The sequence below is a fragment of the Numenius arquata genome, chromosome 3 (assembly GCF_964106895.1).
Source record: "Numenius arquata chromosome 3, bNumArq3.hap1.1, whole genome shotgun sequence".
NCBI classification, from domain to species: domain Eukaryota; kingdom Metazoa; phylum Chordata; class Aves; order Charadriiformes; family Scolopacidae; genus Numenius; species Numenius arquata.
Window position 1 is genome coordinate 2,320,221 of NC_133578.1, and position 15,208 is coordinate 2,335,428.

General features: G+C 45.0%; 1 protein-coding gene across 2 annotated transcripts; it reads right to left on the minus strand.

Moving 5' to 3' along the window:
- Positions 1-37: 37 nt before the first annotated feature.
- Positions 38-14,887, minus strand: TNFAIP6 (TNF alpha induced protein 6). Of its 2 annotated transcripts, XM_074145674.1 has the most exons (7): positions 14,737-14,887; positions 12,628-12,747; positions 6,787-6,924; positions 5,303-5,464; positions 2,847-3,075; positions 1,808-1,848; positions 38-349 (listed from the first exon to the last, which is right to left on the minus strand). In XM_074145674.1, exons 1-7 carry the CDS (start codon positions 14,825-14,827, stop codon positions 186-188), a joined length of 945 nt encoding a protein of 314 aa, XP_074001775.1. In that variant the 5' UTR covers positions 14,828-14,887; the 3' UTR covers positions 38-185. The 2 variants fall into 2 exon arrangements, with proteins under 2 accessions (XP_074001775.1, XP_074001774.1); XM_074145673.1 differs by lacking the exon at positions 14,737-14,887 and having other exon boundaries at positions 12,628-12,721.
- Between the last annotated feature and the right edge of the window lie 321 nt (positions 14,888-15,208).

Below are 15,208 nucleotides of genomic sequence, written 5' to 3' on the forward strand. Positions count from 1 at the left end.
TAAAAATAGTCTTCTATTATTCATGTAAGTATATTTTATAATTTATTTCTTAGTATACTTTATTAACAAAACATATAAAAGCAGAAAATAAAAAGTCAGAAAGATATGGAGAAAATGTCTTATCTGAAGGTATCTGAATTGGGTTCTAAAACATGTTTCTTAATGAGCGTATCTCATTACTCTGCTCACATAATCCCAAATTTCCCAGATAAGAAGTTTGTTTTTCCTTGGGATGTCATGTTCTTTCCATCGCTTGACTTCGAAGGCATGTCCATGGTCATATATCTAATTTGAAAACCACCAGCCGTCACTGAGGCATCCGTCAAAAACTTCAAAGTCATAACATTGCCTGGGACAAGAAAAAATAAAACCAAGGTTAGGTTTTTGGGTGGTGTATTTCAGAGTTATTTTTTAAAGAGCTTTTTCTTACTTGCTTCTGAGATTTTTGGAGCAATCCACCTGGTCTGTCAGTAGAAGGAAGTATCCGAGCCTTGCCCAGGGAGGATTTTGGTTCCATTAGCCCCAGGCAGATTTTCATCAGTTTTCTTTCTTTGCAGAGCCCAGAAGTTGATAAAGTTTTGCCTTACCCAGTGCTTTCTGCAAAATGTTCTTTAAAATCCTGCTCTGCTTCACTCTGCCTGGGAAGTGTCACGCTCCAGGCGTGAGACCCATCTGGCACGGGTCCTCGTGGATCTCCAGGTGACACAGAGGGGGAGCTTGGTGCATCACTCCCCCACCAGTGTCATCTGCTCCTCTCCACCAGTTTACTGGGGAGACTTGGAGATCAGGGAGGGCACAATTCATCTTTTCTGTTCTCTTTCTGCTGATTCCAGCTGCGGCTGGAGGGCGGTAACGTGAGTTTCTGCACAGGCTGTCCCAGGGAACACGACTACTTTCCCGCACGGGCAGCTAGCCTCACATCTGGGCTACAGTGACTTTGCGACACTTGAGCAAAAAGAGGTAAAAGTGGCTTTGATTCACATGTCACCAGACCTCGACCTACTGTTTAACACAGAATAACGTCTATAACTGGCTTTGGAATTCTTCTTGCCATCCTTGTTCTGGAAATGGGGAAAATAGGAGCATGAAGATGGCGTGCACAGGTAGGGCTCGGTTACTGTGTGAAAAATCCTTACCCTGCGTAGATGTACTACCTCTGGAAGGCCACCAGGATGCACCCTGGTTATCCTCTAACTAGCCTTTTTTTCTTTTATGTTTACTTATTATTTCGCTTCCTCTCCGGGGAGACCTTATAGCAGCCTTCCAGTCCCTCAAGGGGCTCCAGGAAAGCTGGGAGGGACTCTTGATGAGGGAGGGGAGCCACAGGAGGAGGGGGAAGGGTTTGACCCTGAAAGAGGGGAGATTGAGCTGAGATGTGGGGAAGAACTTCTTTGCTGTGAGGGTGGTGAGAGCCTGGCCCAGGTTGCCCCGAGAAGCTGTGGCTGCCCCATCCCTGGAGGGGTTCAAGGCCAGGTTGGAGGAGGCTTGGAGCAACCTGGTCTGGTGGGAGGTGTCCCTGCCCAGGGCAGGGGGTGGCACTGGATGGGCTTTAAGGTCCCTTCCGACCCAAACCATTCTATGATTCTGTGGTTCTATGATTTAGAAGTAATTGCATTGATGAAAGGGCACGCTGGCAGTTCTGAATAGCAGTTTATGACATGAAGCAGAGTTTGTGTCTTTGGGCATCGTCCCTTCCAACGTAGACAATTCTATGATTCCATGATTGTATATATTATTAGAAAGTAGGGACAAAAGGTGATTTTGGCTGTTTTGTTTTTTTTAACCATAAAGAGTGCAAATATATTACCTGTGCTAATAATGTCGTCTGGCAACTCATCTCCGCAAAACCTGGGAAAAAATATAAACGGTCATGACTAAACGACCCCGCAAACAGATTATACAGGAACCTGCACTGAGCGGTGGCTCACGGGGCTAAATTGGTTATAGGTATTCAGTGTATGTGATTCTCTGCTATATGTTAAGCAACTGCCTAAGGAATTTTTGTCATTCTCTTACAGTAAGGTTTAGGGGAGGGAAAATTGCAGGAAACGTTTTTCGATATATGCAGGAAGCAAATGATGCAAAACAAGAAAAAGAGCAATTTAACGAGGCGCTGCGGAAAAAAAACAATGGCCCAAGGCTGAGAAAGGAAGAACATTGTCAAATTTATCTGTAAAGGCAAAACAAACAGCCTCTAGCCTTGCTCTGCTACACATGATTTGTAGAGAGGATGTGAAAAGTGGCAGGAATCGGGAAGTGGCTTTTATCACTTTTTTTGCTTTACTTTTTGCTCTGGAAAATTGAGCTTCTTCGTACCAAAATATGACTGCCAAAGGACAAGCAAAAGGAAGGCATCGAAGAAAAGAAAGTGAGAATTAAGCAAAGAGGGAAACTAAATGTAGTAAGAGAGAAGATACCACTAGAAGATAACACTAGTTCTGTTCTGATATTGTTAGAAAACTCTACTTCTGTAGCAAGTAGTCACTTAAATTAAATACATTTTTGCTTAACAGTTTAACATCCCGCCTCCCTCCTTTCAATTAAAGCCAATACTGTTTGAGATTGCAAAGAGTTCTTTTTGTAAAATGATAGAGAATTAGGATAAGCAGTGAACTAAAAAGCCTTGCAGCTTTTTTTCATGTAATTTAACAAAGCAGAAAAGGTCAAAGCACAATTCTCTGAAACACTTTGCAGGCTGGTGTTAATGACAGTAAATTGCCAGGTCCTATTCTTATGGGCATGTCAGAGGCAGTAATTGGATAAGGCAACACAGTGTTCTTCTGAAGTAATGTTAAAATAATTGAAATCATTTGATTTTTTGCATATTAAAGCCGAAATCGCTTTACCTGCCCACAAAGCCATTGATATCGTCGTAGCTATCATAGATTTCCAAGAAATCAGCCATACAAGCGATGTCGTCTTCAACGTCAAACTCTAGAAACTGTAGGTGAATACGTTGTCCGTACTTGACTCTAATATGCCAGTAGCAAATTTGCTCGTTTTCATACTCGTTTGGGTAGCCCGGTGACTTAAAAACATGTTTTGAATCTGTGAAGACTCCACCACATTCTTTTCCTAAGAGAAAAATAGTAAACATCAGAGTTTAAGTATTCGTTCTGGATATGGCCGTGGTTTAAATCTCTGTGCGCTTTGACCCAGCAGGTCCGTGGAAAATCACGAGGGAACACCCAGCCCGATAGCACTTTTCAGACATTTAAGCCCTCAGAACTCACAAGAAACGTAAGTCATTGCTAGCTTTTGGGAGCTGGTATTTTGGAAACAAGAGGCGTGATCCCAAACTCCTTGAATTCAGAGGAAAAGACTTCAGGGAACTTTGGGCCAGAGCAAAGTGTTTTATGTAAAAGGCATTTGGGGTTTCTGGCTGTGTCAAACTGTAAGCTTTACAGCTGTGCTTGCAAGTCACCCTGGCACTCTGTTTCATCCTTTCTTCTTCAAAAACCTCTTGAAAGTGGGTCTTCCACAAGAAAACGCATAAAGGCGACCGATCACACACGTTGCATTGTACTCACAGCTCTTCACTCCCTTTGGAATGTCTCCTTTGGGGCAAAAAACGTTCATCCCAGTTTGATTCAGTGGCCGTTTGAACTCTTCCAGCTCCCTGACAGTGGGACAAACCGATCTGGGGACCTCACACGGCCTGACTTTAGGATTTGTCGTGGTTGCCCACATTCAGAGCTGGGGGAGAGGGAGGTACTTCCTCAGGGGGATTCAGGGCACATGAGTGAGGACCCTTAAGCTGGATGGTGTGATTAACCCTCTTAGTTACGTTTTCCTGTACTTTTCAGCTCCAGATCTAGGTTGGATGTTGATTTCAAACATTTCCACAAGTTCCTCTTGACATCCCCCCAGCATCCCAGAGAAGAGAACAGGCTCAATTCAAGCGGAGATTTGTCTTTTCTCCCCCCGGCTACTTGTCTCCCACCTGCAAAGCAGACAAATCTCCCACGTTGTTGGGTTTTTTTAGCAGGCTGTCCATCAAGCATGAATCCGTACCATTCACGGGGGTGACTCAAGCCGCTGAGCGTTGGCAGTTCTGGTTTCCCTTTTGTCCTCTAGTGCATCTGGAAAGTAACTACCTCTCAGCCCAGAGGAGAGGGCTGACAAAGGAGGAAGCCGGGCTGACAGCTCACAGGCAGAAATAAGGAATGCAGTAGTTCTCCCTCGCAGTTCTCTTTGTGCTCTGAACATCTGTGAACGTCCCCCACCCCACAGAGCTATTTGATTAACAACTGCCCAGCTAAAATAAACAAGCTCAGGCCCTCAGAGCACAAACAAAATGTGCACAGCTGTACAGACGTCATGGACAACTCCAATTTTTGGCTCTGCCTGGCAGGGTAGGACACTCGGAGCAGAGGGAGAACCAAGCAGAGCACAAAGCTGAGCTGTGCTTTTCTTGATGCCTACTTTCTCAGTTTTCCCTGCTGTAAGAAGTGATATCAAGGTAAAGTGAAACAGCAGCCAGGTCAATATTTCAGTCATCTGCAGGGTAGTGAATGGAGGGGAATGGAGAGATGTCCCATATCTGGTGAGGCCCCACCTCGAGTGCTGTGTCCAGGCCCCTCACAACAAGAAAGACATCGAGGTGCTGGAGCATGTCCAGAGAAGGGCAACGGAGCTGGTGAAGGGTCTGGAGCACAAGTCTTGTGAGGAGCAGCTGAGGGAGCTGGGGGTGTTCAGCCTGGAGAAAAGGAGGCTGAGGGGAGACCTTCTCGCTCTCTCCAACTACCTGAAAGGAGGGGGTAGCCAGGGGGGGTCAGTCTCTTCTCCCAAGGAACAGGCGATGGGACAAGAGGAAATGGCCTCAGGGTGCCCCAGGGGAGGTTTAGGATGGATATTGGGAAAAATTTCTTCACCCAAAGGGTTGTCAAGCCTTGGCAGAGGCTGCCCAGGGCAGTGGTGGAGTCACCATCCATGGAGGGATTTAAAAACCGGGCAGACATGGTGCTGAGGGACATGGGTTAGTGATGGTTTTTGTCAGCGTTGGGTTGATGGTTGGACTCGATGATCTGAAAGGTCCCTTCCAACCTGGACAATTCTATGATTCTATGAACTGTGTCTCCAGATCTGCTCTGGAGATCCGCTTTTCTCCATCTAGTCTCACACACACACACACACAAAAGTGCTGGGAGCCGGATCTGGCAGGTGTTTCAGTCCCATATGACATGCATTTTCAAAAGTTATTCTACCTCAGACATAAGGAATAAGGGTTAGCGCTACATTTAGCCTGTTTACAGGCAAAATATCTTCGACCTGAAGAGCAACGGGTTGTTTTTAAACGCACCGTGAGGGTTGTAGCAGTAGGCGTCCCATCTCTCACTTCTGTTGAGGCGAATCCCATAATCGACGATACCCGTTTTCCCAAAGCCACAGTTGGCTCCGGCTTTTACTATGGGATAACCGACTCTGCCCTTTGCCATCCAGCCGGCAGCACACACATGGAAACCTGCAACAGGGGGAAAACACGACATGGATGTGGTAAATCAGTCCTAGGCAAGAAATTCTGGTTTTTATTCAAGTAAGTGAAGTCTCACTCAAGCTGATCAATGATTCGGGTGTAATTGGCCCAACAGAAAATGAACTACAGGAAAGAACAGTACTTTGAGGGGATACTTTTAAGCACAGAATATAAAATTGCATTGTGTTCTCCACAATATGATTATTGGTGCTTCATCTGAGAACAAAAATCAGATGCAGAGGGACTATATAGTTTCCCGGGTAGTGAGTTTTAAGTGCCGTACCAGCATCTGTAATCAAATCATATATTGGATGAGTTATATAAGTGTGTTCTTTATTTCCCTTTTGAAGTCATAGGAGTTTACTCATTCGTATCCCAAGAGTTTGCAGCATTATGCTCTGAGAGTGAATAAAATACTGCATACAAAAGACAGCTAAGAAAAGAAAGTTTTTACTAAAAATACTTTCAATTTAAATACCTGAAATACCTCAAGTATTTCTCACTAAACAAAAAGATCCTGTTAATGCGTTTTGTGGCTGAGAACTTAACAACAATGGCCAAGGAATGCAATGTTATTCGCTGTCTGATAGAGACCAATTCAGTGTTTTCACTGAGACGAACTGGAACATATCTGCGGCGCCCTTGGACTATGAGCTCCTCAGAAGAGACAAAAGTACCCTTTTTACATGTGTGCTGGTGCTGAGAGCCAGCTTCTGACTCAACGGCGCAGCCTGCCACTTGCGGAGGATATTTTCCATTGTTTTCCCAATGCTCCAAGTGAATTAGTGATTTCTTATTAGGAATCAGACAGAAATACAGTAGAGCCCTCACTCAGCTCCGCTTTTCGCTCCCAGCCCACTGCTCGCTCTCTCTCAGAGCAAATATGGCTGGAATTAACATTATGACAACATCTTGACTGACGATATGAAAAATAGCCATGCACATTTACTACAGGAGCTCCCCGGGGACAAATGCCTTCCCCTGCAGCCCCTAGGTGCTGTACCTGGGGGGGTACCATTGCTTCCCAGCTCAGCCAGACGGCTCCGCACTGCGTGTTACTGGTTCCGGGCTGCACCCAGAGCTCAGAGGGATGCCCAGCAGTGAGTGCAGATATTATCCCCGACAGCTCCGTAGGTAGCACGCTCACCCTCTGTTACCAAGGGGGAAAATTGCACGCAACTTGGACAAAAATCCAGGGAGTTTACAAGTCTCCCAGTCCCGGAGTTCAGGCCATTCATGAAAATACCAGCCCGGTAACATCATGAGCGAGTGAGGTGTAAAGCAAAGAGCCATGATTTTTTTTTCCCAACCTATTTTTCGTGCCGCCTCCAGCTGCTGGTATGTGGCCAGGTGTCCTCCTTCATATTCACAGACGGCTTTCGCTTCCGCGTAGGTGAGCTGGTACTTCCCGGAGCGCGACTCCCTGTGATAGACTCCGGCCGCTCGTTCTGTGGGACCAAAGCGATAAAGCATTTCAGTATTGTACCCCAGCCTGGCCCATTCCTGGGGTGCTCTCAGCCCTTTCCCCAAGACCTGCACTTTGGGCTACTCCTCCAGGTGAGATGAAAAACAAAATGTTCAGTTAGTGGTTGGGCCACTTGGAAATTGTCAAGAAAATACGTCCCTCCCAACCCAAAAACATGGTTTTGCAACCCAAAGGTATGTTTTTGTTTGGGAGAAGTTTTGAACAACGGAGCTAGTCAGAGCTTGGTGAGTTTCTGAACAACAGAAGAATCAACAAACGCGGGGAAGGAGTCCCCCAGGACGACTCAGAAGGCAGTAGTTATGGGAACCATCAGCTGGTGTCAGCATCACCGGTTCCGCGTATCCTGACTCAGGGGAAGCTCCTTCTGGATTGCAATCACAGCATTCTTTGGGATGTAACTTTAAGTGTCTTTGTAGGATGAATCAGAGCTTTATTTTGAATCTCCGGAGAGGTTAAATCAGAGCTACTTGGATAGAGGAGAGGCAGAAACTGAAGGGAATAAAAATGTGAAATAAAAATATCTGAGCTTGTGTCGCAAAGGGCAGGACCAGAACAATTCCTGGCTGACATTTTTGCTGCACAGAAAATTAATACACTTTCTTCATTATTTTTTTCCTTGCTGTTGCAAGTACAATATAAAGCAGCTTTCCAGGGAAACCTAGAAACTGTCAGTACTACCACAAGTTTTATAATCTTTTCGTGTTTCACTTGTCTGATGCCGTATGTATGGAAATCTGTCTCAGAACCAATCTGCATATCTAAACCGAATGGCATTTTTGTTTAGACGTTTCTCTTATTTTGTATAATCTGAGAGAAATGGCTGCCTGTAGCCATCACTAGGCAAAATGACTGAAAAAAAAAAAAAGACGCAAAACGGGAGGCATTTTTCACAGTAGTTATTTGCACCGTGGGAAAAAAAGAATGTCTTTTCTAGGGACATACTTAGAGCCAGTAGTTCTGGCTGGGTTAGGATATTTTTTTAAAAAACCATGGTCACCGCTGAATTGTGGTCAGCGATGGTGAGAACCCTGACTAGATAGAGAATGACGTTTGCCAATGTGGTTTTTGGACCCGCAGCCGCTGGCCCGGCGCCCGGGGAAGTAATTGATATTGCTGACAACAGGTCTCAGCAGACCGAGAGCTGCTTTCTGTAACATCGCTGGGAATGTCACCGGCACGGGCATGGGATGAGATACATTCCCTGGAAAAATCTCTCCCAAGAAGCCAGTTCTGTTGCAAAGAAGAATCACAGCAACCAACAGCCGTGGAATAATGGTATGCTATAGTAAAAAAAAAAAAAAATCTGTTTTAATTAAAAATGTGTAGGAAGTATTATTTTTCATTCCCTCAATAGTCTGTGATGTCTAACCTGATAAATCCACTCGCTGCTTCTTTACAGGATGATTGGATTGGATTCAGTATGGATGAATTAAAAATCTGGGTGCTACAGAAAACAGCTCACCATTTAGTGTCACTGCACACTCGGGGGACAACCTGGAACTCGCATTATCGATTGCTGCAGCCCACAGGGAAGTGAACCGAAAAGGGAATTAAAAAACAGAGACTGGAGTTGTTGGGATTAGCTGAGCTGCCCCACCTCCAGCGAGCCAAAGAGTGAGGGGCAGCTGAATTCTGAAGTTTCTCGCCTTTGCAAAGGTGACAAGTGACAGCCAAAGCAAGAGCAGTCTTAAAGCTTAGTGTCGGTGATGTCTGTTGGTAAAAGCCCCTGTCGCTCTGGCAGCCACCTTTGCAAGACCCACCCTGGAACAGCTGCTGGATGTACCGCCAGGGATTTGCCACGGCTCAGACTCATCACTCTTGGAGCTGACAGTAAAAACTTACCATTTTCAGTTGTTCTTCTGACTATTTCACCTTATCCCTCAAAAGGTATCTTCCTCCACTTACTGAAGTGTACTTCACCAAGCTTTGAGGTTTGATGCTGGCTCGGTGTTGGGGAATATAGTATTCCCTAAGGGTATATCCTAATTAACCGATCAGACCTTTCACAGGCATTTTTTCCCCCTCGCTCTGAATTACATTAGGGGCTGCGCAGGAAGATGAACTCCATCAGCAAAAACAGACCTAGGGCAAAGCGCTGCACTTATTTACTATTAATACGCATTTACATATTTATATGTATATACAGATATACACATATTCACAGTCATACATGAACACACACACACACACAAATTACTCTTAGTCATTATGGAGGCGATATTATGGCTATGTAGATAAACTTGCATGAAATTCTGTTTTTACAAGCGCTTGCCTACCACTCAATGCAGAATGTCCATATACCACGGGGCCAGCATTACAGAGTACAACGTGTCCCAGCCTCAGCTCAGCACCTTCTCCAATGAGGGACTCTGCTTGAAGGCTGATCTCATCATCCGACCTGCCTGAAATCGCCTCCTCCCGGACAACAGGGAGAACTTTCAGCAAAGTTCTACCTTTCTTTGCCTGAAAACCTGCATATTGGGACAGTTCTCTCAGGGATTTCTCCACCCACTTTTCTTCTTTGGTTCTGACTCAGAAGGTCGTGGGTTACCTGGCTGACAGGACATGTTGCCTCCAACTCACATTTCTTAAAATCTCTCCATGAAGTCCAGAGTCAGCAGGATCCTGCAAGGACAGTAGTGACCCTCTACTCACCCACAGCGGTGGGAGATGGTAAAATGCAGCCCATCTCTTCCACAAACACAGTAAGAATGAGATTTGGCCTGATGCAGTTCCCTGAATATGCATGACACAAATACCAAATGCTAAATAAAAGGAGATATTTAACTTTTAAGCAGAGGATGGCCACGTAGAGTCGCTGGCACGGGCCTCTGAATGAAAAATGGGGTGGGCACAGCCCCTAAACCCCACTGACACACGGTGTGCGAACGGGGATGCCATTCTGAACACAAAAAGCGCGGCCGCTCTCCTGGGAAACCTACTTTGTGGCACTGAGAACACACGAGCATCTTTGGGCAAGACTTCTCCCATCCTCCCATCAGTTTACAATAAACCTTTGGTTGTAATCTCACCCTCGTGTGAGAAATGAGCAAGAAATAAAGTTCCATTCACACGGGAAGGGCACGGACAGGAAAGGGATCGTCAGCTGCAGCAGGACTGGACGCTCACTGAGGAAACAAACCATGCTTTGTAACAAGAAAAGAAGTAAAAGACACGAGTATTTCTAGACTGACATTAATTGAAGGTTTTATATTTGTCCTAACGATTCGCTGAGGAAGAAAGGTAAAATGGAAAACTGCCCTTCGTTTTCAGTTTGGCCTTGAGAGTGCTTGATCAGAAGAAGAGGAGATGAGCAAAGCTCAGATGTCACTGGGCGTTCCCAGGCTTTATTCAGGGGAGAGGGTCTTGCTTTAATGCTCGTGCAGAGAGACTATGAGATTGGGGTTACTTGTTTTACTGTTCAATTGACACTTCTATTTTATTTTTTTTTAAATAAAAAGATGGATAAATTGCATGGCTGTGATTTTGCCAAATTTTTCTTCCTTTATAGATAATGTCGTTGAATCCCATTGGCATTTTGAGCTATTCCAATAATCTAATTGCTGTAGTTAGACTAGATGGTCCTTTCTAAAGGAGCTTCAGCAGAGCCCTGGAGGTAAGAAAGCAGAGCGGTTATTTCAAAATCGCACTCTGTGCTTCCAGATTTTGTTTGTTTATTTAGAGCAAGTCATCAGCTTTTACCCCAGGGTTTATTTTTATTTAATCTGGATATGACAATATTGGTAAATAAAACACCCAGGACCCATTCTCTGGCCATGGTGTGTGCCTGAGCTCTCTTCCCTGGCATCAGGGTGGGCTCATCCAGGGACAGTCCATGGTCCGGACCTCCCAAATGCTCCACTTGGAGTGGAACTTCTACTTTCTAGAAGAGAGCACTGTTCCAGGGAGTGTGAGACTGGTTAAACCACAGACAGGACCTGTGCACAGCCATGTACTCTTCACTTAGAATCATAGAATCAAAGAATTGTCTGGGTTGGAAGGGACCTTTCAGATACTCGAGTCCAACCATCAACCCAACGCTGACAAACCCACCACTAATCCATGTCCCTCAGCACCACGTCTGCCCGGCTTTTAAATACCTCCAGGGATGGGGACTCCACCACTGCCCTGGGCAGCCTCTGCCAAGGCTTGATAACCCTTTGGGTGAAGAAATTTTTCCCAATATCCATCCTAAACCTCACCTGGGGCACCCTGAGGCCATTTCCTCTTGTCCCATCTCCTGTTCCTTGGGAGAAGAGACCAACCCCCCCCCGGCTACACCCTCCTTTCAGGGAGTTGTAGAGAGCGAGAAGGTCTCCCCTCAGCCTCCTTTTCTCCAGGCTGAACACCCCAGCTCCCTCAGCTGCTCCTCACAAGACTTGTGCTCCAGACCCCTCACCAGCTCCGTTGCCCTTCTCTGGACACGCTCCAGCCCCTCAATGTCTTTTTTGTAGTGAAGGGCCCAAAAACTGGACACAACACTTGAGATGGGGCTTCACCAATGCCTGTGTCTCTTTCGTCTGATTCCAGCCAAAAACACAAGCTTCGCTTGTTTCTCACACAAACCTCTTCTCTGCCATAATTTTTTTGGAATAGTAGCCCCTTGAGGTGGCGGTGCATGAAGCTGCCAAGCTGTCCTCCCTCGGAGCTTTCCCCCACCTGAGCACCTTCACCCACTACGGGACGCAGCAGGCACATTCCAAGTTCAGAAGGAAAGAGAAGTCATTAAAAATGTGCAGTCAAATGGAAAACAATACAGATCACTTCTCCCTCTCATTTATGTTCCTGTTAGTTTACATGGTCCTCTGGGAAGGGACCGGAGCCACGTGGTTGCTGCAGCAGCTAATAGAGCATGGCCCCAATTCCTCGTGAAACATCGAAGCAGAACAGAAACGTGCACCGGCTACAGGAGGTCCTTAAAATCCTTAAAGAAATACACAACGTTCTAGCGAGGATAAAGGAGTTTGTAAATATTTGTCTATAAAAAAAAGCACTCAGTGCATGTTTTTGTTTTGGCATCATTTATGTGACTATATTCTGAATATGGTTTTTCTATTGCATTGGACAAGTATAAGGACCTATAAAAGAACTCTAAAAGCTATTTAAACCCACTTGAAGAATAAGAAACTATTCACACAGCATTTTCTATAGCCCTTTTGGAATATTCTCTCCACTGTTTAATGAAGTGAATAAACCAACGTCCAAAACATATACATTTCTGTACTTTCCTAGAAACCTAGGAAATATTATCGCTATTATTTCCAGATCATTTAGTTTCATATGTAGGACCCCAGGCATCTGAAGTATGCTCATGCAGAAAGTAATTCATTCCTTTGGCAAATGTTTCTTTTCATACTCATTTTCGTTCATTAGAAGCAACTACTATTTAATGCTGTTTTCACTTTACCTCATGCCGTAGGAAAATACATTCAGATGAAATATTCCATACCTACTTTGCCCTGCACTTCAGAGAAACAGCAGAAACCAGTAAGCTCATAAGGACAAAACTTGCAGTCACTACTCAGATAAAATGATAAAATAACACAAGGATTTTGCTAGTATTAATGCATGGATCAATTTTGTACTGCTAGGTGCTCATCTTTGTTCTGTCAGGCAAACACAGTGACTTTTGCAGCAAAACATTCCTAATTTAATTATTTCTTACCTAACCAAATAGAGTTATGCAGCACTCCGTCCTTGAATCCCCACGCTTGAGCCTTGTCCCACAGCAGGGCAGAAAAGAAAATGAGTGCGATCATCCCTTCCGAACTATTAGGCTGTAAATATTCCCTGTTAAAACACTCAGGGTAACCTCTGCTAGCTGCTGGCTAGATCCTATTGGAACATCTGGTAGCCAGATCTTAAATAGTGCTTTCAGCCGTGAGGTCAGCGAGGCTGCTCCAATTGTGCTCGCTGTAGTATTATTACACAATTAAATGTGATGTCTGCAGTCGTCCATGTGACTCACTTTTGGCTCCCTCGATTCCCAGTGTGTCCAAGAAACCATTCTACCCCTCACTACTGCAGCACACATGAACGCTTTTCAAGCCAAAGCCTCTTCATTCTTCAGCGCTCGCTGTCTTCAAATTCCATAAAACAATAAAACTAATAACCAGTCTATCTGCTTATAGTGTTTCTAGTCACACCATTTACAGGACCGAAGAGCATCGCGCATACTACCTCTCATTATCATTTAAACATTCTGTTCTTTCATATATAATTTGGATTTAATTTCACAGTGACCTGATCAATGAAAAAAAGTACGAAGAATATTTTGCAATGGGCTATTTGAGTTCAGTTTCCTGACACGGAATCTGTAATTGCAAGTCAAACTCCCAGATCAGCATAAAACTGCAAGTGTCAAAAACAGATGCTCTTTGTTCTGCAAGTGGGAAATAAAGCTAAAATCTTCCCCTCCAAACCACAGTTTAAAATCTGATTCATAGCGTGACAGCTGTCTGCCCGTCTTCCCTTCTGGCTGAAAGCGAATACTGCAGCAGCTCCTGGTGGATGAGTGGGTGAGCAGAAAGGGGGAAAGATGAGAGTATGGAAAATGGCCTGGTGCTCCCCACTCCTGGGCAGCTGTCGGAAGACTTGGCTCTCCAGTTCTGATAACATTCGTAACTTCTGAGTCAGGAGCTATAGAAAAAGCTGTGCTCATGACCACCAAGACAATCAAAGCGAAATAAATGAAAAGGAAAGGGTGGAGGACTCTGTGCCTACTCAAATTTTACACAGATGACTGTTGTACCAATGAGGAAGATATTCTTCACCACCCCAGTCTTAAGATAAAGTGATGAATGCCTCACTATGCTCTACACATGGACACACACACACATTCCTCCCACCCACAACTCGGGCAGATGCTGAAGGGGAGAGCTGTGGGGAAACGGAGTTGAGACCAAGCCTTTCCCCTGCAGCAGAGCAGCAAAGCACCTTCCACCAAAGTTCCCATGTCTTGATCTGTCACTCTTCAGCCCTCACTGATGAGAGAAAACCCCTTCTTCCAATGAAGCTCACCTATAGGACATTCCTTACCCATTCAGTGGGTGTGCAGCAGTAGGCGTACAATCTATACGTGTCTTCTGACCAGCCTGGGACATTGAGGGCTCAGTGGCTTATTGTCCTCTTGCCTGTGGTAGTGAGCTACCACAGAGCGGGGTGCTGGGACCAGGGATACTGCCCACCAGTTTGTTCACCAGTCTCTACCACAACGATGGTCCCACCACACTGATCGTCCCACCACATGTTACAGCTCCTCTGTCACCAAAACAAGAAAGCACTTCAGAGACTTAGAATCATAGAATTGTCCAGGTTTGAAGGGACCTTTCAGATCATCAAGTCCATCCATCAACCCAACACTGTCCAAACCACCACTAACCCATGTCCCTCAGCACCACATCCGCCTGGCTTTTAAATCCCTCCGTGGATGGTGACTCCACCACTGCCCTGGGCAGCCTCTGCCAAGGCTTGATAACCTTTTCCGTGTAAAAAATTTTTCCTAATATCTAATCTAAAGCTCCCCTGGTGCAACTTGAGGCCATTTCCTCCTGTCCCAATGATTTGTCTCATTGCATAGAGGTAGGAGCCCTACTCTGTTTCTTCTTTCTAGGCACAAGGATTGGTGCTTTATTTGTACTTGTTTTCTGCTTTAATGCCCAATAGATGAGTCCAAGCTTTTTGAATGCAACCTAATTCAACATTATTCTGTGAATGCCTATTGGTAGAAGTCTGTTGCTTTCTAAAGATGTGTATCTGAGGTTACCTGGGGTAGGAGTTGTGAAGATGCCAATATAAAATTTCAGGGTGGTGGTGAATGGAGGAGACAGAGCTGAAGGTGTTGGTCTGGAGCATTCATTTCTCATTAGCTGCAGGAGACTGGCACTTAGCCTTTGTTGGTTTGGTGTTCTGACATATTCATGGTATTTTCTGGGAACCTAGAAACAATAAAGAGGTGTGAGGGAAGGAATGGAAACCAAAGGAAAGTGAAAATCCAACAGCAATCTCATTCACTGGTAATCTAAAAAGACAAATTACTGGTTCAGATGAAGAGAATCCTCTTAGACTAATGCAAAGATTTCTGTTTCTTAAAGAAGTACAGTGTGGATGTCTTTGTCTGCACAGGCCACCTTTTCTCTCTGCTATTCCACGCAAATTCCTCTGGATGATATTGCAACGTGAGTTGATAACCATTTTCTATCAGAGCCAGATGTCTATGCCGCAGGGGATTGTCCTCTTCTGTGGTA